The sequence below is a fragment of the Mizuhopecten yessoensis genome, unplaced genomic scaffold (assembly GCF_002113885.1).
Source record: "Mizuhopecten yessoensis strain PY_sf001 unplaced genomic scaffold, ASM211388v2 scaffold9433, whole genome shotgun sequence".
NCBI lineage: Eukaryota > Metazoa > Mollusca > Bivalvia > Pectinida > Pectinidae > Mizuhopecten > Mizuhopecten yessoensis.
In genome coordinates, this window is record NW_018408045.1 from 171,350 (window position 1) to 198,404 (window position 27,055).

The window sequence follows — 27,055 nt, forward strand, 5'->3', positions numbered from 1 at the left end:
ACTTTTTCATTTCTATTCATTCCGACAAGACCGAGAATCCAAGACAAGATCAGTTGACAGAAAACTAAAATTCTGTTAATACGGAGGGCAATATTTTGAACGAGATTCTTGTTTTATACCACTTGTATATATTCCACAAATTTAATCTGAAAATGGAACTTTATATGGTTTGTTTTGTTGTCATGCTGTTGCTAGGACCTCAAACAAAAGTTTTACATTTTCCCGCGATAACAAGCTGTTCTCTCTTACTGCGTTGCCCCCATGCATAAATAGAAAACAATACCTGTATACGTTTATTCACGTTTGCATCGGAATATTTAAAGCGCTTTAAAAATGTAAATATAAGGAATGAAATTATTTTTTTCAACATTCATCAAGTCATAACACATTGGCTTTATGGACACATTTACGATGAATCGCGTTCGGTCAAGATTTGGTCGTGACATAAATTCATGATTGTTGTTATGCCATGGCTGTGCTTTATTCTTTAGATGGTTTCGAATAATCGTTTGATCTACGGGATGACCACCTGTCCTGTTCTTCTTGCTTGACCTTCGCTTTGTCTTCCTCTTACATTGAAACTGTTTTAAGACTTCGGATGCCAAAGTGTTTTCATTGCCCAATATTTTGGTAAAGCATTTTGCACTGTTGGTCTATTTAGTAACGTGCTTACCAAGCCCTGCCTAATGTCTGGTACAAAGGACGGTGCTATTTGAAGTTCAGACGCTGGTCCGAATGCTTTGTTATTGCTTTTAGACCAATACCCCCACGGTCGTTGTCATATTACTTGTACATGTATACACGTAGACAACAAAAACGTTCAAAGGTACGAAAAAGTCTTTGTCAGTTAATTAATCCGATTGTATACTTATATATAGATATTCTGTAAAGGCAGGCTCAAGTTAAACACGGCCCTTCATTTTGCCTTTCTTAATCTTACTCAAGTTATAGTTTTATGAGGAATTTGTCACAGGCAAGATTTCACAACAAGCACGTCGTTGTATAAAACATGTAAGATTGTATATTTGAACAAATATAACTTTATCCTCGTCTTTTGAAAATGACAAGGTAAAATGATTTTGTATCTTAAGCATAGTATACATGTATGTATTCATGAGATACAAAAACAAAATAAGATAAAATATCTCTCCCAGTTTGTTTAATATATATACGCAATCACATTTTAGATATTCAGACACAGCTTTCCAAATTGCAAATATGGGAATACTCGGATAATCCATCTTAAAGCATGTCACCAAGTCTTTATATTAAGTTTATAAAATCCAGGCAGCATGACAAGGGAGGCAGTTAGTTCTTGAAAGATCCTATTACCATGTTAGAGTGAAGTAGTTAACGGCGGAATGGACATAACTATCTCTGCTGTCCCGAGGAATGGAAAACACGGACAGTCCATGTGTACAATCTTCGGAGGCTATCTGCAACGGAAAACAATATAACACCATTAATGCTTGCCCGTAGACTGCGGCATTATACTTTATATCTGTAGAGGGTGAAATCAAACTATAGATGTATAGACCAGGAAATTGTGTTTAATATCTATAGATCCTGACGTTATACTATAGACCTACGGAATCATACTTTAACGCGTGAAATCATATCATAGACTGTAAAATCACACTTTAGATCTATAGACCGTGAAATCATACTTTAACGCGTGAAATCATACCATAGATTGTAAAATGTCACTTTAGATCTATAGACCTTGAAATTATACTTTAACGCGTGAAATCATACCATAGACTGTAAAATCCCACTTTAGATCTATAGACCGTGAAATTATACTTTAACGCGTGAAATCATACCATACACTGTAAAATCACACTTTAGATATATAGAAAGTGAAATCATACTTTAACGCGTGAAATCAAACAATAGACTGTAAAATCATACTATAGATCTATAGACCGTGAAATCTTACTTTAACGCATTAAACATACAATAGACTGTAAAATCATATCAAGAGCTATAATTATCATCATTACTATGCTATTATTAACGGCCCACTAACACATAAGAGGTCATGAGGGCCAATACAAGTAAACAAAACATGTTAAAGGGGAAACAATCATCATACGAACGAAAAAGGTATAAGGCAAACGTCAACTTAACTAAATTGTAAAAGTGGCTATGATTTAATTATATCTTTTTGAACACAGACCGACAGTCTTGGACAGGACAACCTTGTCTCGGCAGTTTTTTCTAAAGCGCTTGGATACCACTCACCGATTTTCGGTTTGACACGGTTTAATGTCTTGTCTACGCATTGATTCTAATCATATTGCCACTTTGACCTTACACAATTTGTTACTAACGGTTTAAAATCTGGAAAATGAAGTTTAAAATCAACAAGTGGTAGCAATAAAGCCGCTTTGGCGGCGCGATCTGCCTTTTCATTGACCTGGTATTCCCACATATCCGGGAACCAAGCATAATGTAATGTAACATTTTGAGGTAATACTATATATAATAGTGTTAAATATTTCCTAATTGAGATATTCTTTAAAGTTTTGTTGCGAATGCTCTGTAGAACAAATAAAGAATCAGAATAGATTATTGACTTCGGTACACCACTTGATTAAATGTGTTCAAGGTCAAGACAGAAAGCGTGGGCTTCTTCAGAAAATAGTGATGCATCATTTTGTAACCGGCATCCAAAAGCGGCGTCTGTTGCAACTATGGCTGCAGCGACTTGACGATCGTCTCTCGAACCATCAGTATAAAATGATTTAAAGTCCTTATATTTCAAATGCAATTTAGAAAAAGGATGAACGACAGGCAACAGTTTCAGTGTCATATTTTACTGTTTCGTGGAATGTAAAGTCAACCTTGGGCGAGGTCAAAATCTACGAAGGAACATCAATTGTTTCAAATGATTGAATAGCATCAAAATTTATTTTGGCGGGTTTTTTTTGCGAATACCAAAGGTTGGAATACACGTTGGTTTGTTTTTAAATAAAGTTTCATAATTTGGATTTAATAAGAGTGAATAGGATAGATTTGAAGGATTTGATTGAATTGTATACTTCAATTGCATTTTACGTAATTGATAAAAATGCATGCACACCGTTTTGGATTTATGGATCTATAGACCTTGAAATGATAATATAGATATTTAGACAGTGACATCATACTTTAAGGTGTGAAACCATCCTATAGACCGTGATATCATACTATAGATCTTTAGACCGTGAAAACCATACTATAAGGCGTGAAATCTTTCTATGATACGACCTAGTTAAGTTATATATGTAACCATGCTGTTTGTAAATGCTACAAGATATGGAGCAGGAGAAAAAGCTTTCATTTTATTTATCGATAAAACAACATTATAAAACAAAAGGTTCGGTGATGTTATGCTATTTCCTTTCTTGAATGAATTCATCTCATGATGATTTATAAAGAGGTCTGCTGAACTAGTTCAAATGTATTCTTTGTGTAAAAAAAAGGTAATAACGTTTAACATAAAAAAACAAAAAAATGCCGCCGACTAACAAATAGATCACGCAGTTAATTAATTCCCTGTAACTTACAGAAACATGTGTACTGTTGCATCCAAGGAACACCCCGGCTAGACCATCATGAGTGTACACAGGACCGGCGAACGACGCGATGGCGGAGTACAGTGGTATACTGTCACAGTGGGAAGTCACCTGGAAAGTGTCGCCAGGATATACAAAATAAGATTGATACTTTTTTGGTAGGTTTACATTTCACTTTGATAATATAGCTCTAGTTGAAAATGCATGTACCAATGTCCATAGGTACATGTATACATTTAACTATTGACACTATCTGCTAGAATGGGCCTCATAAAAACATATACACAATGGTGTTCATTAAAACCTCAATACGTCGCAGAACGCCTTTATAAGACCAACGTTTTTTTACTAATGATGCTGGTGTAAAAAGATACCGCCAATGTGTTTTTGGTAGACGACATGTTTGGACAATGAAAATAACATGTGATTGGTGTAAATTTGGGTAAGCATTTTTTAACAAGTAGACATTTTATATGATATTGTTCAAATACGGTTGAACCCAATTTTAAACACAAATGAACACGAACATATCGCAGCCTCCGCAAATACACACACATACACTACACGCATGCATCTTGCACACAGGGAAGGCCGTCCTTAAATGACCTTAGCTGTTAATAGGACGTTAAACAAAATCAAACAAACAAACAAACAAACAAACACAAATGACTGATATGATTTTTAACCGCGTACCAAAATGTAATATTTTATTTGAAACGGTTGTTTCCGTTTTACGAAGTACCTGTTGACCTTTGATCCACGTGGAAGAGTCTGTGGCGTTGCACAATCTCATTGGTGCAGCTTCAGAAAGGGCATGGCTTCCATCACTGCAGGTGAAGTTTCCTTCTTTTAAAACATCACCATATACAAGGCCAACGGTCAAGGCGGTAGTACTGCACATTTTGATATCTTTGTGTGAAATATAAATCACAAATTGCAATGAGAAGTCAAAAAATTCCTGTATTAAACTTTTTTTCTTATATGGATTGTAGGAAAAGGGAGTTAATAGCATAGTAGAAAATGCAAAAAATATATATGTCCGTATCTTCGTTTTTGTGCTATGATCGGTCAAAGATACCAATTTAATACAAAATGTGATTTTAGGTCCGTGTGCTTTTTTTTGTCCCATTATCATTATCAAAATCAAATCTAGTGTCACAAAAAGGTGAAATTTTGGCCTTTTTTGAAGCGCACGAAATACACATTTATATACATTTTCAAAATGGCCGCCGATTTTTTTATTTTTTTAATTCTTGTAAAAAAAGATCTACAAACAACAGGCATCTAGGTTTTTTTGACATATTTTTCAGATGCACGTTTGCTAATAAACTTGATCATAATTTGTTAAATATTACAAAAACCCGTTACACCAGATCAAAATTAGACTTGAACGTGATGGAAACCTCAGAAGAGCACATCCTTAGCTCATGAATGTTTTAATATGCATATAACAGTAAAGTATCATAAGACAATCTTGAGAACCATTTTCAACAAAGAGTTTTGGAAGAGCACATTTTATTACATCTGATCCAAGTCTTCTCATCAATTACAGAAAGCATTCCCATCTCGCTACGTTGTAAGACTAATAAATAACTAAACTAAATGTATTGCATCGCAAGCGGAGGCACTTAAATAGTGTACACCTATTACAATTTATTTCATCTGAAGGGGAAACTTACCTGGTGAAGTAGGAGCAATACTTGGTGTCACTGTTTGAGGTAATGTAGTTGTTACTGCGAATAGAATTGATCCTATTATAAAGATACTATGTTTTACAGTCATCATTTTATCGACGTATATGCAATGTATGTATTTGTAGTACATTTGATAAACTGATATATTTCGGGTTGATCAGAGGGAACGCCGCTTAAACAAAAATCTTGTAATCAAAGAAATGTTACCGTGTGGTGTTTCCTTGTAATCGGGTTCATTGTTAAACGATGACAACGGATTCAACATGATTTTTTCAATTATCTGTCTTTGAATGATCAATAATTTATTTGCTGAATGTCATTTGAAAAAATTATCACGGATATTATATCTAAACTGATATTGAGAAGATTGATGCTGTTACAAGCAGGATACAGTATAAGTAGAAACTTCTGAAAACTATATTTAAAGTACTTCAACATGTATACCGTATTTTCTTAATTTAGTTATTACTTTTTTTATAGATGTAATCACAAGCATGTTTCTTACATGCGGCTTTAAAGGTACAACGTGTTAGACTTTGCTGGAGAATTTCCTTATTCCCCGAGGATTGCCTGTAGTTTGATGGCCACAGGTATCACCTTTTAGAAGTGGCAAGGTTCAAAATATACACGCTTTACTTATGATTAAACTTGAATATTCATGTAATGAAGGGGTTTTATGACTTCCCCGTCTGTTTCAAAATCAGTTTAGACCAATTTAGTCTTCCACCTTTTTGGCTGAATGATGCAATGATTCATTTTTGACATACTGGATAAATTACAAAGGTTTAAAAAGGCAATCACATAAGCGTGTGTTTTGGTAATCTTTTATGACATGTTCTCATTTACCGTACAGGGAAAACATCAGATGAATGATACCGTCAATTCAAATACGAATTAAATTAACTGGTTAAATTTATTAGTGTGCACAATCTGGTAAACCATTAATAAGAAAGTTAAATGAGAACCGTAAATGCAAAATAAATGCCTATTGTTATCAAAAAACGCGATTTTCTTAAGATAAGTTCATGATAAAATCTCGGTTTACAAAATTCAAGATGTTACATTAATTTATGACAGCCCTCTGCAATGACGTAGAGAAAACATTTCAGGTCAACTTCCGACGTATTTTTGAACATCAACACGTACTTTGATTTAAGAAAGAGTTTGTTATAATATTGAATATTAAAACATCGTCCCCAATTATTTACCATTTTTATCTTGACTACCATACGCCTAACACTTACCATCACTGACTGGAACACATCTGCATAGGTTTTGGACTTGTGCAACTGAATCTGAAAGAAAAACGCATCCCGTTCCATTCTTAAACACACGGATTTTAAAATATCTACTCGAGCTACTATAAAGCAATATCATTTCCTAAAAGCAAGATAAGAAACAATCAAAATGGAAACAAAATTAAAAAAAACCTACGTAAGACATATCGGAGACGATACCAGTTGGCCATAACAACATGTAGCACCAGGCAGGAGCATAAGGCAGACACGAAATAGATTGAACAATTTTATTCTTTAAATCTGACTTGTGAATAACAAAGACCCAATCCACGTTTATATCAAAGGCTATGGGATTCAACATGCATTTATAAACAAGAGGCCCATTGGCCTTAACTGTCACCTGATATATTAATACAGACAGTTGATTTTGTTTTTAACACGAACAGAAATATTATTCAAAGTGACAAAAAACAATAAAACCACCTTATTCAATATCTAGCATACAGATTTAAGACTAAAAAGTATTTAAAACTATCACCTCTGATTCCAAACAAGAGAAAAGGAGAAATTTTAGCACACTGACTCGTCTGGGCCCCACCCTACAGCCCTTGGGGGTAGGACTGACTCGAAATGTTCAAAGTATCAAACTGTCAACTCAGGGTTATAATTCCAATCAAGTTATTTACATGTAATATTCAAAGTATCAATTGCAATTATAAACCATAATATATGTTGCCCCCCCCCTTCCCCAGGGGGTAAACGTGAGACCCTAGGGCCATAGACCCTTTCATCTATGAAGAGTATTTGATTCTATCATATCTGGGTCTTGAGAAGAGTTTTTTTGGAATTTCAGTCAATTCGACCCTTTTTGGCCCCACCCATCAGCCTCTGGGGGTCAGTCAGGGCTCATATGTGCATACTATCAAACTGCTACCTAATACTGATAATGCTAACCTAAATTGAATTACTTCCATTGGAAATTAAACAAATGTTGGTCCAAAATGTGATTTCCCTATATAAACTATTGTAAAATTTACCCCTACCAAGGGGGAAACGTGAGACCCCAGGATCAAGAAATTCACAATTTTGGTAAAACACCTTAAGACCCTTCCATCTATGAAGAGTATTTGATTCTACCGTATCTGGGTCTTGAGAAAAAGATTTTTGAAATTTCAGTCAATTTGACCCTTTTTGGACCCGCTCCTCAGGCACCGGGGGGCTTAGGACCAAACCGGCCACTATTTTTGTTGACCTTTGGCCATGGAAAGTTTCAGCAATATTTCATTGAAATTGGTTCAGGGGTTTTGGAGAAGAAGTCGAAAATGTAAATTGTTTACAGACGGACGACGCCGGACAAAAGGCGATCGCAATTGGGTCACTTGAGACTTTGTCCAAGGTGGCCTAAAAAATTACGTCTTCATGAAATACCATCGATTTTATCTACGTCTACATGAAATACCATTGATTTTATCCACGTCTGCATGAAATACCATGGACTTTTCCCACCTCTACATAAAAGCCATGCTACTCCATGCACGTGTACACTAAAACCAGTTAGATAATTTACGTTTCCGTCAGTCGCCATGTGACTCAATCTAAGCCTTTTTGAAAGGCTAGGTGACTCATTGAATACATTTTTGAAAGAAAGAAAAAACAATTTACCAAGTATATTTGCTTCACAAACATACAAATATGTACTAATATTATTTATAACCGTATACTAATCGTGGCATATCGAAATGATTGCCATATCCTAAAGGCATTTTCTTGAATGTGATGCTGTCCATACAGATAGTTAATTAGGAGTATTGTTCTTGTATTTTCTTTCAACGCAGCAAATTTGTTATTGGAGGAAACTGTGGCAAGTTAAAATTAAGTCCTTTGAAATTAAAAGTTATAAAGATAGAATAAAAATGACAAATGTCGTTGTCTGGCATTATGTTACAATCTGCAATTTAATTGTTAGTTGTGACTATAAATGAATATTTCCTCAACCACTATAGGACTCCGCTAGGAGTTGGTAAATATTGTTGGTTATCCACTGGGTAACACCCTGGACATGATTACATTGGTCATTTTTTTTAATTCAAATGCGAGGTGACAATACTTACCGACGTCAACTCCCAGTGAGAGGTCATAGTAAATGGCAATTGTTTTCCCGATCGGAAGCGGGAATAGTTTATTCCCGAGAGAAAACTATGGTTTTCTTGATATAATATCTGAACGTTGAGGGGGAAGATGTCCCCAAACTAGTGTGGGAACCTCCATAAAACCACACTTATTGTAACTTGTAAACTTACCTGCTAAATGTGAGATTGCGTCTTTTTGACAGAAGTGATAGTTGCTATTGGTGTAATGTGGTATCTGCGCCAAGTCCTGCCACACTGATAACCAAAGCACATATAACAATCATATCTCATTAACGACATACTACATTGTACTGTGCGACACTGAAATACGAGTATCATTCAACAAAGACATGTTCCAAAGAATAGAATATTCAATATTGTAATCAAATTATTTGATTTGATTTCATTTTCGTCCTATATTTTAGCCTGAAATAAAAAAAGGTTGTACCTTAGTGAACAAGTCATATCTCAATAATGAAATACTATATTCTTTTGTGTAATACTGAAATTTCACACGTATCGTTCATCAAGGCCACGGTTCCATACACTGAGTATTCAATAGCGTTATCGAATATATTATTTCATTTAATGTTCGTAATATATTTAAGCCTGAAATCAGAAATATAAATGAGATTGCGTCTAGTGGTACAACACAAAGTCATATCTTAATAAAGATATTCTACATTCTACTGTGCAACACTAAAATGTCACCAGAATCTTCAACAAAGTCATTTTTCCAAGCACAAAAAAATCAATAACTTAATCGAAAAATATCATGTGTTTTAATTGTCATAAATGATCCAAAAGTAAAATATCTAATGAGATTATATAAGGTGCAACAACACAGGAACGAAATTGTTAAATGTTACAAAGAGCTTTTTATCAAACGAGAAAGTGCTATCATAGCTTCAGTGCACTAGCTCAATCGAAAGACACATGGAAAGACAATGACTAAAATAAACAGAAACCATGTATTTCCTTAACGCTAATCAAAATACTAGATATTGATTAAAAGGTATTCTTGGTATATTTTTACAAATATTTAAAACTGAAACCGACAAGTTTTGTTACTTATTTAACACACTCACCGATATGATGAGACGAACACACTTGATTATCCGAGGAAATCAACTTCGACGTTAGGCCTACACGGCAAACACAAATGGATACAAAATTGTCTATAGTGTTTTTTTAGCATCAGAGAATCCAAAAGTAGACTCGATAAGAAAACAAAAACAGAGATTATCATGAACGTAAACAACGATGAGTTTTGCCATTTTGCTACCAAAACTTGGCAATACCAACATGATCTGAAAGGTTTTACTATTAAGCATGCCGGATGCTGTACTCCAGTTGGGATTGAAAAAGAAAATGCTTAATCAGTTAACCGTTCATAGTGTTATTTTAATAATAAATGTTTTTTAATTATCGTATTTTTTTTGTATTCCGCCAAGATAATGATATTGACTTTGACTTCCCTCGGGTGAACGCAATTGAATTCTGCTAATCCACATACCAACAAATAAGAATATAAAAACGATAATTAGAATCAGAAAAATAAAATAAAATAGGAAACAAAAAACATTGTTTTTATTCCGTCAATATTACGAAATTGACTTTGACTTCCCTCAGATGAACTTACCTAAAAGATGTTGGAAACTTTATAAAGTTCATCGTCTGCTTAGCCACATACAAAAAAAATCAATAGAAAAAGTATGATGAGGATTTGAAAAGTTTTAAAATAGGAAAAATAATTTATTATTAGGAATTAAATCAAAGTGTTCGCTTACCATTATAATGCGATTCGTTGGAACAATATGGCCAGTGTCCTGAAAGAGATTTTTTTCCTTTTAAAAGACCCATTGGTTACAAAAATAAACTTGCATCAAGATTTAAATCGAATACGTTGGAAAATGCAATCTTTATACAAAAAAAGAAAGACTCATTTATGCATATTTTCAAGTTGATGAAATACAATTCATATTTTGATTATACATTTTCTTTTCTCATTCAGCTAGTGTGATATATATAAACATTATTGATTTTACAACAATTACGAAACAAGTTATTTCAACTTATATTAATCACACTTGTTGGCCCGAATGTTAGCTCGCAGAAGTCTTATTGTGGGAGTGCGATACCTTAATCTAGTTTTGTATTTTCCAATAAGAAAGGACACTTTCAAAAAATGAAACAGCCAACAGTCAGCATTGTTTAGTCAATAGTTTGATAAGATAAATGTTGAAATATCACTTTCAGCTATTTATGCTTTTCTAATTTCTAGTCAAGTCATTCCAACATCTCCTATAAATAACTATATTGTAAATTCAATCAGACTTATATCCTGCTGTTAAAAAACCCCATTAGAGTTGAATAAAACAAATTAAGGAAACGTTTGTATCCGGGACCTTGGTCTCATTATATATACAAATACACCACAAATTGGTCTGAAAAATTACCGATCTCTTTTAATGGAAGAGGAGGTGTAGGTGTAATTTTGATAACATTGTCACGACACGTGCCATATTGTCAATAGTAAAAATGAATAGGAATGTAATGTTGCAACGATTACGGTAGATAAATTTCTTTTCGTTAATTTCTCCTATCTCAGAAAAGTAAAACGCCCGAAAGAGGAATGTATATTAATAATTTACACGTGGAATTTATTTTCAGGATAGGGATACTTTCCCCAAGTTTATTAATTCGTACTTTCATTTGATGTTATACATAGTTTTGAATTATTCAATTATCTTGCATTGTATTACAGCCTTACATTCGAAGACCATCATTCTATTGAAAACCCTCATATAAAAAGTGAAAGGTAGCAGTAACCATGCAAACATAAAAGGTAATTTCAATAATAATTCAAAAACACAACGTCAATTGATATAAGCAATTTAGTCGAGCAAGGAAAAATTATCGATGAATATATATATTTATACCTACCGTGCGAGTCATGGACCATCTTAAGGTGATCAAAATTGGTACCACAAGTGCAATTGGAAGGTGTTTGTGTATAATGTCCATATGCATCTGGAAGTCAATTAGTCAAACAATATCATTTTGCAAAATTTCGAAGACATAACGCGTCATAACATTTAAAAACATATTGGTCTGCAAGATCCAAACTAAAATTGTATATCATGACCCCACCCCCTATTTCTCATTTAATCTCGGTTACTTTCGAAATATTTCAAGGTTCACATTTGCTTTTTTTCCCCTAAAACGCTCCTTATATATGTTTCCTTCCATGTAACAGCAAACAATGAACCCACAAGTAAAATGGTCCTTTTGCAATATATTGGGTCGTTATTGTATTCTAAATTTATATACGTGATGGTATTATTTAATTTTCTTAATTTCTTAATTTAAACTATTTTGTTCCGTGCAATCCATATTATATTTCTATGTACATATGTATAGCATAGTGTGTAGCATTACAATTTACTGGTAGAAAAATTGTCTCGTATACAGTACTATTAATTTACTAATGCAATCATAACGGTATATTCACAAAAACACCCCTTTTGTATTTATAGATTACAACAATATGGATTTCCATCTTTTTGATTCCTATCGTCCTAGAAGGACGAAACATGTATTAGAAGGACGAAACTTGTGTATGGTACGATGCAAAGTAATTTCATTTGACAAGATGTTTCCATTATCAAATCTAACGGGGAAAAGTTCGCATCAATCCTTCCTATTATCAGAGTACAATGTAATCCGGGACAAAACCATGATGTAACGGTACATTTAAATAGTGAGGAACTACAGCAGCACTTAATGTAAATAGATTGAAAAAACAAAATCAGCAAAAATAAGTAATATGTCTGAAAAAATCACCATTTTATATAGCTAACTGTTACTGATGAATCAAGCGGTCGATCGGCATTTCTGTTAAAAGTTTTGTTTTAAAGTTTCATGAAGTTACAAAATGTTTTAAAATGAAGTGAGTGTATCTCATTTAGCAAAAACAATCTTTCAATCATGTTTCCATTATCATACGTACTCTGTAATCTGTTTATAACTTTTATCCGGCACGAAGGACTGTATGAAGTCAGCTGATCGAGATAGCCCCACACTGAAAACAAACAAACAAAACAAACCTTAAATACCCAAACCTCCCTTATCAAAGCAGTATTGGCCTCATATCAATACAAGACTAACTTAACATTCTAGTTGACTAGTACAATATGTACGCTGTCATCTTCATCAGACAAATGACCAGTGAAGCATATGTACGCAAAGGTGTAAAATGTGTACGAGTTGTCCACAAAATTGATGTCGAATTCGGCTACGCTGTAAGCGTTTGTACAATAGTTGCTATATATGTACCGAGATGACTCAATTCAGCTACGATTTGTAAATACTGGGTCCTAGATGTGCGAGTCTTTAAGCCCCCTCGTCTCGATTTAAAGACTCTCGCATGCAGGGTTCTCTCATCATTCGCCAACTTTGATATAAAATGAGAATAAATCATGAGGCGTCAGATCGTGAAATAATGATTGAAATATAAGTGGTTTACAGTACATGCCGTATCATGCCACACATCCTCCATGATGCCACTGACTTCTCTGCTTCAGCGGAGCTTCATATCGTATCGTTTACCCATCTTACGACAACTATGGAGATTGTAGTAACATACTAGCCTCTCCCACATATGGAGTTGAGATATTACAGAGCCTGTTATCATGAGTTTCTTGCAAGATGCTTACTGTTGACAAATACGTTATGTAAATAAGCAGATGTGTGTACTTGTGAGACTGCAATCAACGCTAAAGAAATGGTACGATCGCTATTCAGATCTTGTTTCCGTCTATGGGATTTATGTATCTGTTATGATTAATATCATGTTCAATTTGTCTGAAATGTTTACTTATATTGCCTGATGTGTCGGGAGACATTATGGCGGGTTCTACACGCGGGACAAAAGCGTATTCATCTGGAACTCCTGTTCTCGTCTTCGGTCCATGATTTTTTCTTTTTAATTTTTCCGTGTTTGTCCGTCTCCAGCAAACTTATCAAATAAGTATTAGTCAGTTGTTTTTCATTTTATTTTGCATGTTAGTATTAAATTGTTGTGTGGATGTGTTATCCATGTCCTGCCATAGTCTTTTTTTTTACTGTGGTCAGTGTATCAAAGCCACCGATACACCTATACACCTGTCTGTATACGGTTGAGCTATATCCAGTTGTACTGAATGAAATGCGTATAAAAGTAATGTTTTGTTTGGGTAACTTGTGTCTCGTACTCTTCTATCAACACAAAACATTGTTTCTTAATGGTATTTCTATTCCAATATATCATTTTAAATGTTATGCAAATTAATAAGAATTTTCAAAGATAGTGTATAGCTCCCTACGGATAAACTTATAAACTTATGCGTAAACTTTAGAGGTTTATTTTTAATATCTCTATAAAGACGTAAAACCGGAACAAATCAAATCAAACTAGTAATTATTGACACGTGTACGGCTGGTTCCGTTTCTTCATTTTCGACTCGTATTGTATACATTGTTCACCTCAAATATTACAGCTTAACAGTTTCACAAACACTTAATTTAGACATCCAATATTTCTGATATTTATCGAAATGATGATATACAACACGTGTATGTTTTATAAACTGTATATAAATTATTGGTTTTATTATACCGAGATTCACAGTCGATATATATATCGCAACTGTACCTAAGCATCTATATCATGTAACGTATAATCGAAATAATCTTTTTACAAAACGTTCACAGAAACTCTCGTGAAAATCTGTCTACTAAGAATTTAAAATATGGTCACGTTATATGCTAGGCAGGAATACGATTTCAATCATCTTCTTTATTGTATCATTTCACTCCCACCAGAATAAGTAATAAATATCGCAGGAAACGGTAGTGACATTTTAAATTTAACCCTTGACTGTTGAATATCAAAACACATTAAATACAAACCTTTAGTCAATGTACTTGCGTCCTTGTAACAATATTTATGTTACATTAAATTGAAATCAAACGTGAAATAAACATACAATCGAGTAGAAAAGCCCTAAGGTAAGGCTATTTATATAGTTATTATTTTCTTCTTGACTGTTTTTTTCTTTTTCTTATTTTTTTTAAGGAAAGGTACTTATAATAACCGTTATAAAGGACACCAATGTTGAAATGATATACTTACCTTCATAATGACTAATACAGGTGTCGTGTGCAAGTAGATTGTCGAGATCTGTATGCAAAGAAGATGCATATGTATGTAAAGAACAAGATAAATGTAAAGATACGATTGTTAGAAAGTTATTTTGTCCTTCCTTTGATTTTAAATTGAAACAGAACTGCCATCGTATGTCATTTTCTTAACGTGATGTAAGGCAAATTAATTCACATGTTATCCTTCCGGAACACCTGGTTTGAATATCCTTGTATCGTTTTCAATTGTGTAAAAAAAAAATCCTTTGTTCATATTCTGCACTAGTTTTGTCGATATGAGTTATCATTGCAATTTCGCTTACACTGGTATTGTGAATACTGCATACACTCATCGCCTGAGGTCTGATGATGTGGTACTTGCGTGGTTTGTCCGCTTCCTCCTGCGTGTAAGTCAATCAACAGTTAAGTCTAAGAAATTCCAGTTGGTATTAAATAATTATAGATTATCACACTGTATTTTCAGTGTTTGTCGTGAGAACAATTTTCTCATCGCTAGCACGTGGATAAAATCGAAAGGCTTCCGGAGAGTTTATCTACGTGCGAGCGATGAGAAAATTGTTCGACCGACAAACACTGAAAATACTGTTTGATAAACTAGTTATCATCTATATACATGTACTACTACCTTATATATTTATCAATTAAAAAAAGTCAACTAAACACCATGTTTTCCAAACGACTTCTAAGCTCAATGGTCAACGATCACCTGTGACAAACGTAAACAATAGATGTTTTGCACGGAGGAATACAATGGACCTTAAAACTACGCAGACAAAACATTTTTTAAACAATCCTATCGTCATTGGCTTTTCCATATGCACATTTACACCTGAAATGGTGTTGTTATTCTCACAATATTTTTTCGTAACTTTGTATTGATATATTTATGACGACGCGGATCACTTTTGTCTGGACACTATATCCGGTTTCGGACGTCATCTAACGCGAGCAGACGTTCTGAGTTGAGAAAAAACGTTCCCAATTGCTGGGAAATGGGAAAAATCTCTTAAGTTGTTCACAACTTTTTCTAATACTGATAATTTATCATGGTACCGGTAAGTGGTATAAAGAAGTATATAGATGATAATGGTAAATATTATCACATTCATACATAAGCTTACTAGTGTCAGCTTGTATTGGAAAAAAACGAGCGCTCATGATAGACGTTAACCTGTGTAGAATTAAACGGGTTTCAGTAAAACATAACATGTGCCTTTATATTGTTTTAAAACCTTTGACGAGCCATCAAAATATAAATCAATTCAACGTGTCTTTGCCACTTTTTAGTATACAATGTGGGAGTTAAGTACCTATCTATTAAATCATATGGTCTTGTATCTATACTGGATATAGTCCCTCTTCCATTGTAAAAAAATCACATTTATCAGGATCAAACCGTTTTCCAAGCAGTAAATAAGAAAAAGTTGCAATACACGCTGTCAACTTCATTTCATATATCTTCTGACAAACATTTTTTTTACATTGTGTCACCTTCCCACTGCAATCAGAGTTTTCTAGCTATCTTGATTTGGATGTACACGTAGCTGTTCAACAGTTATGCCAAGACACATTCGTTGACCTGGTAGCTTTGTTGGTTAAAACGATAGTATAATAACCGGAGATCCAGGGTTTGAATTAATAATACTAATAATTCGAGGTTCTTTTATACCGGTTAATCACAACCTAGTTGGTAGGTCGTCTCAAGCGGTTCACAATTATTATCTGTGGTTATAGAGCCTTTGGAACCAGCCTATATCTTTCTCAACTTCTGGGGAGCATACAGCCGGTGCTGCCATTTCAGCGCTTACAGCTAGCATTCTACAATTCTAGCACTGCCCCACCACGTACTCATTTCCAGCTGAGAAGACTGGAACAAGCGGAGTAAAGTATCTTGCTCAAAGATAAACACAGTGCCGTACCGTGACTCGATTTCTTTTTAGCTCAGAACACTTGTTCATTATGTTTATTTAATGTTTAATGTGGTATGAAATGATATAATAAAGCTGTTGCTATGCAGGGAAAAACGTTTCCAATGTGTAGTTACGGTTCTTGGTAACGGTATGGGGATCCTTAAAATGAAGCAAAATAGATTATATCCAGAATAGCATACTGTATATTGCCTATAGTCTCGATAGATATATGTTGTTTGTTTTAAAGCAGCACTAGAAATGTCTAGGAAAGCATAGATAGTAAAGATAGAAGAACAGCACTATTGTTTATCAGGCAAAATTATAATCCCATGCTGATGAAGATTAAGGTGATAAATAATGCATTATATTCACCGTTTGTCGTTTGACACGAACACCTTTCGTCATGATTCACAAAGAGTTTTCCTGAAAAAGAATTCAACTCAACATACTCATTTTGTACCAAAACCGAACGAACGGTATGAATTTTACCCATTTCTTTTTTAAATTAATTTATTATGATTATTTTTGTCACTATTTGAAATAGTGATATCATAATATCAAATGTATCATGCAGGAATTTGAATTATAAAATTACCTTTATCATAAATTTACTTGTTTTGAAGTCACAAGAGTAGATTTATATTCAAAAAGTAATATTCATACTCCCAAAATGTTGAACCAAATCCACAAAACAACTGTTGTCTGCTATTTCTGCCAGTTTTCCCCATTCTGAAATACAAAACTGATTTTACTACCAAATTAGTCATATGGTTTTATGATTGCAAATGAATGTCTTTGATTCGCACCAGTCTACGTATTTCAGGATCATGAAATATGGTGTAATTTGACTTGTTTCTTTTAATTTGTTATTGTTTCCATTTTCATAAAAAATAATCGAGAATATTTTTATTAAACTAAGTCTGTACCTTCAGCATGGCGTAGACACATGCGCACATGATGCGTGCTCTGGCTGTCATAGAAGGTCGTGTCGTAAATATCTGTAGAAATATAAAACATATATACCACATATCAATTCGTATTTAAAAAACAGGTCCTGCATATACTATGCCGATCTTTATGAAAATAACAGCACTATACCGCTGCACTAATACTAATAAGTCACTTATCCATATACATGCAGATTCTCGCGGGATTATCTCTAATACTTGAGGTATTCCGTAATCTTAATTACAACAGAAATCCCTTTTGAGTAGTTACACGGTTCGTAATAAACAGAAGTTACCCATTATGTTATATAAAATCAACCAGTACTTCTGTTAATTTTGAAATCAGTTAAATTAGAGGGTTATTATGTCCCCCTCCCCCTTTTTTCTGTTTCAACAGTAGTTTAGACCAATTAAGATTTTCAACTTGTTTGCTCCTAGCATCACCGTCGCGTCCTAGAAGGACGAAATAGCTATATGATGCAGTGCACACATTTTTGCTGTATCTATTGTAAACGTTCTTAGGGTTCATCCACATGGGTGTGTTTATGTGTGTGTGTGTTTGTGTACCGTTTCATCATAAGTGCGATGTCATGAACCGTAAATGTCAACACAATTACAATAATAGAATCAGGATTTGGAAAATATGCAATCATTATATACATGTATATAGTTCATTGTGGCGAAACTATTGTTTCCACCATACACCTGGCACACTACAGTAGGTTAAACCTTACATTTCTGCATAGCAAATTGCTGTTTGCAATCCTGCAGGCAAAACTTAATATTTAAATTACAACACCTAAAGCTGCTAAAGTGACAAGACGAATAATACAGTTATTGACATTCAGCATTTATTATGAAAAAGTGTACAACACAGTTTTACGTACATGCTTAGCAATGTGTGAGAGAAACAAAGATAGATAAAGAGACAGAGAGAGGGAGAGAGACTGAAAGAAAGAGACAGAGAGATACAAACGAACAAACAGAAAAACACAAATAGAGACGCTAAGTGAAAAGCGTTCGTTAGTGTATGTGCGAAGTTGATTATCACCAGAAATCTAAGGAAACGTATTCCGTCTTTTCGTATTGCAGAGTTATCTTCTCTTGGGAGCAGGTATTGATTGTTACGTCGTTGGTTTTAGCGAGATGATTACGTCGTTTTCTCGAAACATGATGACGTTACTCTCAGAAACAAGTGACGTAACAATCAATACCTGCTCCCAAGAGAAGATAACTCTGCAATACGCAAAGACGGAATAGACAGTACCTACCTCTATAATTCTCATCCGAGCTCATGCACTGCAGAAATGTGTTAGCTGAGAATACAATTTGTATTGGGTTAACTTAATCAGTTAAAATCAATTATTTAAAATAAATCAATCAATTGAATTTTGAATTAAGAAAACGGTTAAGAAATAAGAACAAACATTACAACATTATATTCTAATTATGAAGTCATGCTGATATATACTTTCTATCAAAATACATATTTTTAATTCCGTGGCGACTTCTTTTTGCACTCATTTCAGAAACGACCGACTCGCGAAAATGCTACTTTGCGAAAAGAACCTTTTAAGGTAGATATGAACATGCAAACAACATTTTTCTCGCCATAAAAAGTGGTTTCCTAGTATAATCACCTTTAACCAAGAATAACCTTACAAAGTAATGACGTTTACAAACGATCAAAGGCGAAAACAAGACTCGAAACCCTTTCAGTTAAATTGACACTATAAGATCGAGGTTAAATATGTATATACTTACAAATTACTGAGTGTGTAAGCGAGGCGTTCTGTATAACACAGGAACAGTCAGATCTCGGAGCATGGTGTCTGTAGTAATCTACAATACAAGGCTACATTTAATAATGAAAATATAAGCTAATAGCTCTTACTTCTTCCCTAAATGGATGGAGTATAAAATCGAATAAATATGGTCGAGGCATATGATTGCATGGCACGATTTGAAACAAAAATCTCATCGTTCAAAACACACAAAAAACATCCTTTAGAATTCTTTTAAAATCAGTCCACACTGCATTATTTCGAAAAAAAAAATCTTCTATATATATTTTTCGTTTAAACATTTTTCAGCCATTTTGTAAACTCAAAATTACGTTTTTAATCACCGTTTCATTCATTCCTTAACATAACTTAACAAAATGAAATGTATAATTATATGATAAATGCCAATGATGCACTGTATCATGTGCTCACACAATAGATGACCATACTACTTGCGAAATATCAATGGGGCACTTAAAAATAGTTTCTGTGTGGTCCCATCATCAGATGGCGTCATTGTTATTAAACATGTTTCAATGACTTAAAGCAATAAACGCGATCGGTTAAAAGGTCAAGTGCGATCTCCGTAGTTATAAACACCTACAACTCAAACAATGAAACAATAAAAAGCATGCAAAATAAATAATAACATCGACAATCATGTCATGTTTCAATCATTACCTCTCAGATATCTGGCAGCGTCTTTGGCGCAGTGTGAAAGAACGGATGAACTCACCAAGTGGTAAAGGTAATACCATTCTGTATAACATCAGACACTATATAATTAAATATCTTTGCATTGCTGTTTCACTTATTGTAACAGTAAATGAATTAATCTTGTTTCGAGTCCCGTTATAGTCTAGCCATGCGTTTACCGCAAGTAAGTTTGTATTTTTCATGTCGAAGCAAATTATAAAACTGTGCGAAACTAAAAATGGATAAAGTGAATAAAAACGTGCAAGAACTTCAGGACGTCTAGTCACAGTCTAGAGTATAAGTTCATCAACAATTAATATTGTTTGCGTGGAACAAACATCTACAGCACATCAATACTGTTGGATATTCGATATACTGATTTCATAACTTTATTCCATAGTGGGCGAGATATGGTCCACACTCTTATAAGATATTTATAAAAAAACCATTAAATATAGACACAATCGTAATGAAAACTGTACGATGGGCATTTATAATGTCAGTTTCCGATTATTAAAATATATACGAAGAGGCTGACCAACGGTGGAATTCGATCTTTATCGACTGATGACTAATACGTCTTCAGAATATTCACCCAACAGTTTATTTACCAGATACCATTGACAGTGGAGAGACGTGTGCTGTTATGAAAATTTGCAAAGCTTGTACTTACGTTCATCCATAGATGAACAGCTGTTTCCAATTAAGCTTTTCAGGTCTGAACAAAAAGTTTAATACAATTAGTTATGCATTAGTTCTGTTCTATTGGGGAATATTGCAATTCAAATCTTACTCATTGTTTGATATTATCACAGAACATTGGAAAAAAATATGCGTGAAGGTTCGCATCCATTTTAAGTATTTTGCTTCTTACTCGAAACTTATGCTCTGAACCCTGTTATTGTTCGAAATTGCTTAGCTTTTTTTTTGTTCTCCTGCCAATGTCGCATTAATAATTGGAGTCGTACATTGTATGTTGATAGTATGTCAATTGCTATTTAAGGGGCATCACGGTGAAGTAACTTTATTTTTTGTCTTTTTTTCAAATACTACATAAACATATCAAGTGAAACTCCTTATGGAAAATAACGATCGGATTTGGCTGAAATAGATTCATAAAAATGATTAAATCTAAGAAAATCATCGGTATTTCTACCTGTCTGACCAACGTTTTGTTCAGGGATTTCCCTCTACCAGCGCATTCGCATAGCACACCATTTCTTTGTAAACAAAATGACTGGCCGTGTGAAGTAAGCGAAAGAAAAGTGTTGTACCGTGTCAGCTACGAAACGAAAAGTTGCCAAATGGTCAAAAGATAGCGCAAGGAGTACGTTACGGAATCATTATTGCAGGTGGGCAGTATTCAAAGGAGAAAATAACTGCCNATGTCCCTTTAACATATTTCGAAATTAAGCAATGTGTATTTATAAAGCTATAAAATTAGAAATGGAGTATTATTAAATTAAAATTACATTAAATTATGTCAATGTTTCCTCCGCTCAGAATGATGCAAACTTGCTTTAAATGCTGTTGTTACCCTTTGAAAATATTATGTACAGATTGTATAAAGACTGTGTGTCAGAACGTATTCTATACCACTACCATATTACAGATATTGTGAGTGTATCAAGCACAAAGACAACAATGTCTAATGCAAATAAAGATTATCATAAATTTTATTTGTATAATATATTTAACAAATAGTAGCTTACATAATCTTAGTAAGTTTAGGCAACTGTTTGTAAAACAAGAGGCCCATGGGCCTTAACGGTCACCTGATATATTTATACATAGAGTTGATTTTGTTTTTAACACGAACAGAAATATTATTCAGTGACAAAAAACAATAAAACCACCTTATTCAATATCTAGCATACAGATTTAAGACTAAAAGGTATTTGAAACCAGCACCTCTGATTCTAAACAAGGAAAACGAAGAAATTTTAGCACACTGACTCCTTTGGGGTAGGGCTGGCTCAAAATTTTCAAAGTATCAAAATGTCAACTCAGGGTTATAATTCCAATCAAGTTATTAACATGTAATATTCAAAGTTTCATTTGTCATTATAAACCATAATAATTCCCCCCCCCCTCCTTCCCCAGGGGGTAAAAGTGAGACCCTAGGGTCATAAACCTTAAGACCCTTCCATCTATGAAGAGTGTTTGATTCTACCATATCTGGGTCTTTAGAAGAACATTTTTGAAATTTCAGTCATTTTGACCCTTTTTTGGCCCACCCATCAGCCCCGGGGGGTCAGTCAGGGCTGATATGTGCATACCATCAAACTGCTCTCCAATACTGATAATGCTTACCAAAATTGAATTACTTTCAATGGAAATTAAACAAATGCTGGTCCAAAATGTGATTTCCCTATATAAACTATAGTAAAGATTACCCCCTCCCCAGGGGGAAACGTGATACCCAAGGGTAATGAAATTCACAATTTTGGTAGAGCACCTTAAGACCCTTCCATCTATGAAGGGTGTTTGATTCTACCATATCTGGGTCTTTAGAGGAAGATTTTTGAAATTTCAGTCAATTCAACCCTTTTTGGCCCCTCTAAAGAGCCCGGGCTCATATGTGCACACCATCAAACTGCTACCCAATACTGATAATACTAACCTAAATTGAATTACCTCCAATGGCAATTAAACAAATGTTGGTCCAAAATGTGATTTCCCTATATAAACTATAGTAAAGTTTACCCCCTCCCCAGGGTGAAACGTGAGACCCCAGGGTCAAGAAAGTTTGGTAGAGCACCTTAAGACCCTTCCATCTATGAAGAGTATTTGATTCTACCATATCTGGGTCTTGAGATGAAGATTTTTGAAATATTAGTCAATTTGACCCTTTTTGGCCCGCCCCTCAGGCCCCTTGGGGCCGGGGACTAAACCGGCAACTCTTTTTGTTGACCTTTGGCCATGGAAGGTTTCTACAAAATTTCATTGAAATTGGTTCAGGGGTTTTGGAGAAGAAGTCGAAAATGTAAATTGTTTACGGACGCACGACGGACAAAAGGCGATCGCAATAGGTCACTTGAGACTTTGTCTCAGGTGACCTAAATATATTAAGAATTGACAAGCTACCCTACTTTAAATGTAAAACAGTAGTTTTAAGGTCTAATAACCAAACCTGTTACACACAGAAGATAAAGTGATTCATATCAACAGCAATGCTATACAAGAAATAAAGTTAATGCAAAATGTTGGTAGTTTATACGGTATGTTAGTGGGACAAGAAATCCTGAGATGTCGCAATGTTGACAATATGTAGCAGTGCAGATTTTGACAGAAGGAATATGCACACACGCATACATTAATGAAATATACTTACGGTTATAATGCCTGTTTTGAAGGCAGTCATAACTCTCAACGAAGCTCGTGGTAGAAGAAGCTACAACACGATTCAGATGAATTATTCATTACAAAGTACACCCAACAAAACGTCCGCGTGATATTCTCATCAAATATGTCAATATGATCATATATATTTTTTATATTTGTATTTAAGGAAAACAAAAAAAAAGGAAAACTAATCTACTCTTTGTGTATGTGTTGTGATTGAGATGAAACCCATCACGTTACGATGATTGCTTAAATGTTTAATAAGCTTTAAATGGTGTTCGTGTTTGTGTTAGACCCATCGTTTGTACAAAATTGATTCCCCTTCACCCAAGGGTGCTTCATCTCAAATTTAATCAAAATCCTGTCATTCCTACAGTAGGATTTTGAAGAATTTGCTATGTTTCTCCTATAGGGCCCCGCCCCTCAGGCCCCAGGGGATTCAAACCCACCATTTATACAAAATTGATATCCCTTCCAAATAGTATGTTACTGTTCACATTTGGTCAAAATACAAAATACCTTCATCCCAACGGAAGACGGAAGAAGAAGGATATTAAAACTATTCCTCTACATCCTTTATTGGGCCCCGCATCTCTGCCCCAAAGGGGTGGGGTGGGGATAGAATGGGTGGTCACACCCACCATTTATACAAAATTGGTTCCCCTTCACCCAAGGGTGCTTCATACCAAATTTGGACTAAATCCTGTCATTCCTACAGAAAAAGTATTTTGAAGAACTTGCTATGTTTCCCCTATTGGGCCCCGCTCCTCTTCCCCCAGGGGGCCACACTCAATGTTTATACAAATTTTAGTCCTTTTTGCCCGAGGATGCTCCAGATCAAATTGGGATGAAATCCCTTAATCTCTATGGTAGAAGAAGGATTTAAAAGATTTACCTCTATTTCCCCCAATGGGCCCCGCCCCTCTGCCCCGAGGGGCGCCACACCCACCGTTTATACAAAATTCAGTCCCTTTCGCCCAAGATGCTCCAGACTAAATTAGAATAAAATCCCACCATGTAAGCCAATTTGTCGAGGGTTTATAATGTTTATCCTTAAAAGAAAATTTGATAATATCAGAATTGAACATTAACCTTAGCAAAGTTTTATACAAATCGAGATGACTGTTTTTCTGTTATTTTCACGAACACATAAATGTATATACATAAACAAAAAGTAGTTCTGGAATTATGTGATATGCGTGGCCGATATATTTAAATTGTCAAATAAACATGGCTATAATTGCATACCGCTTGTCGAAGAACACAATTTACATGACAGACGACATTGGTGCTTCACGCTTTGATAGGTGTGACAAAACCCGTTGCTAGCCCAATAGTTACAGCTATAACTGGTGTCTGCACAAGTGTGATCTGTAAGAGAACAATGCCTGAATTGGATTATATAATACATAAATCTTTAAATATGAACAGCATATGACTAGTTTTGCTTGAAATTCGATTATTTATTTCTGTGCATAGTTGAAGGCACACACCAATAAGAAAATAGAGAAACAGTGAGCCAGCTCACAAGGATACAACACTCACGCCATGTTTATCTACCTATTCAAACGTTTTTTGCAGGTGGTATAATTCATACCTCAATCACATATCCCTTCATTCATACACATCTACATACCATGTACTTCCAATGTGCCAAGTAACAAAAACAACATCAAACGGCTAAGGATGAGCTGCGCCTTCAAGTTTTTTGTAGAGGAAATTTTAAGTTTCAAGAGGAATAATTCCAATAAAAAAACTCCATTCTTCATGCACATCTACATGCACTTTCATTGTGCCAAATGACAAAAAATAATCAACAAACAGTTACGGAGTTAAGGAGTTGTCCGAATAAGGTTTCTTGAGAAGAAAGAGAAGAAAGTAAAGTTCCAATGACCATAATTTCCCGAAAAATAGTCGAATCGAAAATACCATATTTCTTCCCCCTTACATAATGTACTGTCACTTTGCCAAGTTACAAACAAATCCGACGAACAGTTACAAGCTTCGTGGACGGACTGGGTCACTCCTATCTACCCCGCCCACTACTATCATCCCCAAACGTCGTTTTCGGGGGCTGTAAGTGCGAATTGATGGCTTTGCTTATATTATAAGTACAGAAAGTCAGATATATTAAATAATTTACGATGTCTGAAAATGTGCTTACCCCTCGATGCTTCTTGGCGTGTTTCCACTAAGCAAGCTAATGACAATAAGCCCCCTGAAAGCAACAAAACATGTCATCTACATGCATTGCTTACAATGCCAAAAACATTATAATTACAACTATTGGGTGGTACAGAAAAAACTTGTTTTTGCAAAGAGAGCTGATGTCTTCAGATTTTGCTTAAAAGCACGTTGGCCGAGTGGTTAACATGTGTGACATCAATGATCACTAGCTCGCTACCACCGAGTAACGGGTTCGAGGCCTACGTTGGCAGTCGCTAGGAAATGGCCACAGTTCGTTATTTTTTCTCCTGTTTTCCTCCACCACCAAACCCTGGCTCGTCCTTAAATGACCATAGATTGTAATAGGAAGTAAAAAGAAACCAAGCTAATCTTCATATTATTTCTCTTCATAACATAAAAATGGAAATTAACGTTTTTAAACTCACTTTAATTGTAACGATGTGGAAATGGTTTTCATGTTGACAATGCTGTTGCAAATAGTTAAGCATATTTCCCTGATTATTTGGTAAGCACGATACTAGAAAATCTAAGCATTATAACCACAATCTTACTTACTGTTCACCAAATCTACATTATTTTGATGTTTTGGCTCGTGAAACGTTTGTGCTATTATAATATCATTATTATTAAATGCCTAACGGCCTATTAACACAGGATAGGTCATTAGATGCCATCATAAGTTAAAGGAAAGGTATCGGGATGAGCTGTTTGTAGCATAACATATGGGGTTTTGTATTAGACAGGGATTTTAGAACACGAGATACATTTAACAATTTCCATATCCCATAAGATTCCATTGCCATGTTATGTAACACCTAAGTATTAGAGCCAGTGTCGCTGTAAACTTAGGGCTGGGTCGATAGAGGGTCCGTCGATCACGGTCTGGCCATGCATTGTTCCTTTCCTGTTACAGCGGTACCTGTGATATAAATAGCGTTGTCTTCGAGAGCGATGACTTAAAAAACGAGGGAAGAATGTAGTGGAACTGGACATGGCGATCGCCGGCAACCAGGTAGCTCAATTGGTAGATATTCCTTCTAGAGTTCGTAGGGTCCCGGGTTCGAATCCTTGTCTGGCCGTGCATTTCTCTTCTCTTGTTACACGTTATAAGGTCACTTCACACATAATATACAAATACAAACTCAACGCACTAATTATTAAATTTGATGTGGACCAATATATCCGCCAACGTGACAATTTGATTTGTTGCGATGAAGTTAGAGAGTAGGTGTGAAATTTACAGTACAATACTTACCTAAAAGAAAGAAAACTATACCATCCATGGTGGTAGTGTTTATAACAGTAGGCTATTCACTAAATTCACAGTATAAAGAAGTCAATGTCATTATCTAACTTTTCCG

General features: G+C 34.8%; 1 protein-coding gene across 1 annotated transcript; it reads right to left on the reverse strand.

The window, feature by feature from the left end:
* Window positions 1-1,149: 1,149 nt before the first annotated feature.
* Window positions 1,150-27,055, reverse strand: LOC110458129. The gene is made up of 23 exons (XM_021509706.1): window positions 26,950-27,055; window positions 25,672-25,725; window positions 24,756-24,878; window positions 23,497-23,556; window positions 20,836-20,880; window positions 20,148-20,225; window positions 19,447-19,524; window positions 18,954-18,998; window positions 17,662-17,733; window positions 17,399-17,464; window positions 17,108-17,158; window positions 15,128-15,205; window positions 14,797-14,844; window positions 12,634-12,705; window positions 11,568-11,654; window positions 10,412-10,450; window positions 9,710-9,766; window positions 8,793-8,876; window positions 6,499-6,549; window positions 5,240-5,293; window positions 4,303-4,469; window positions 3,552-3,671; window positions 1,150-1,436 (listed from the first exon to the last, which is right to left on the reverse strand). Exons 1-23 carry the CDS (start codon window positions 26,975-26,977, stop codon window positions 1,329-1,331), a joined length of 1,665 nt encoding a protein of 554 aa, XP_021365381.1. The 5' UTR covers window positions 26,978-27,055; the 3' UTR covers window positions 1,150-1,328.

Bases quoted from the DNA above. Each gene is read 5' to 3' on its own strand.
- LOC110458129 (XM_021509706.1), bottom strand. From the start codon at position 26,977: ATGGATGGTATAGTTTTCTTTCTTTTAG. The intron at 20,881-23,496 runs GTAAGTATATTT...CTTTTTGTTCAG, and splicing joins TCAAAACAGGCATTATAACC to ACCTGAAAAGCTTAATTGGA. The intron at 6,550-8,792 runs GTAAGTTTACAA...TTTTTCTTTCAG, and splicing joins CGCAATCTCACATTTAGCAG to ATTCAGTTGCACAAGTCCAA.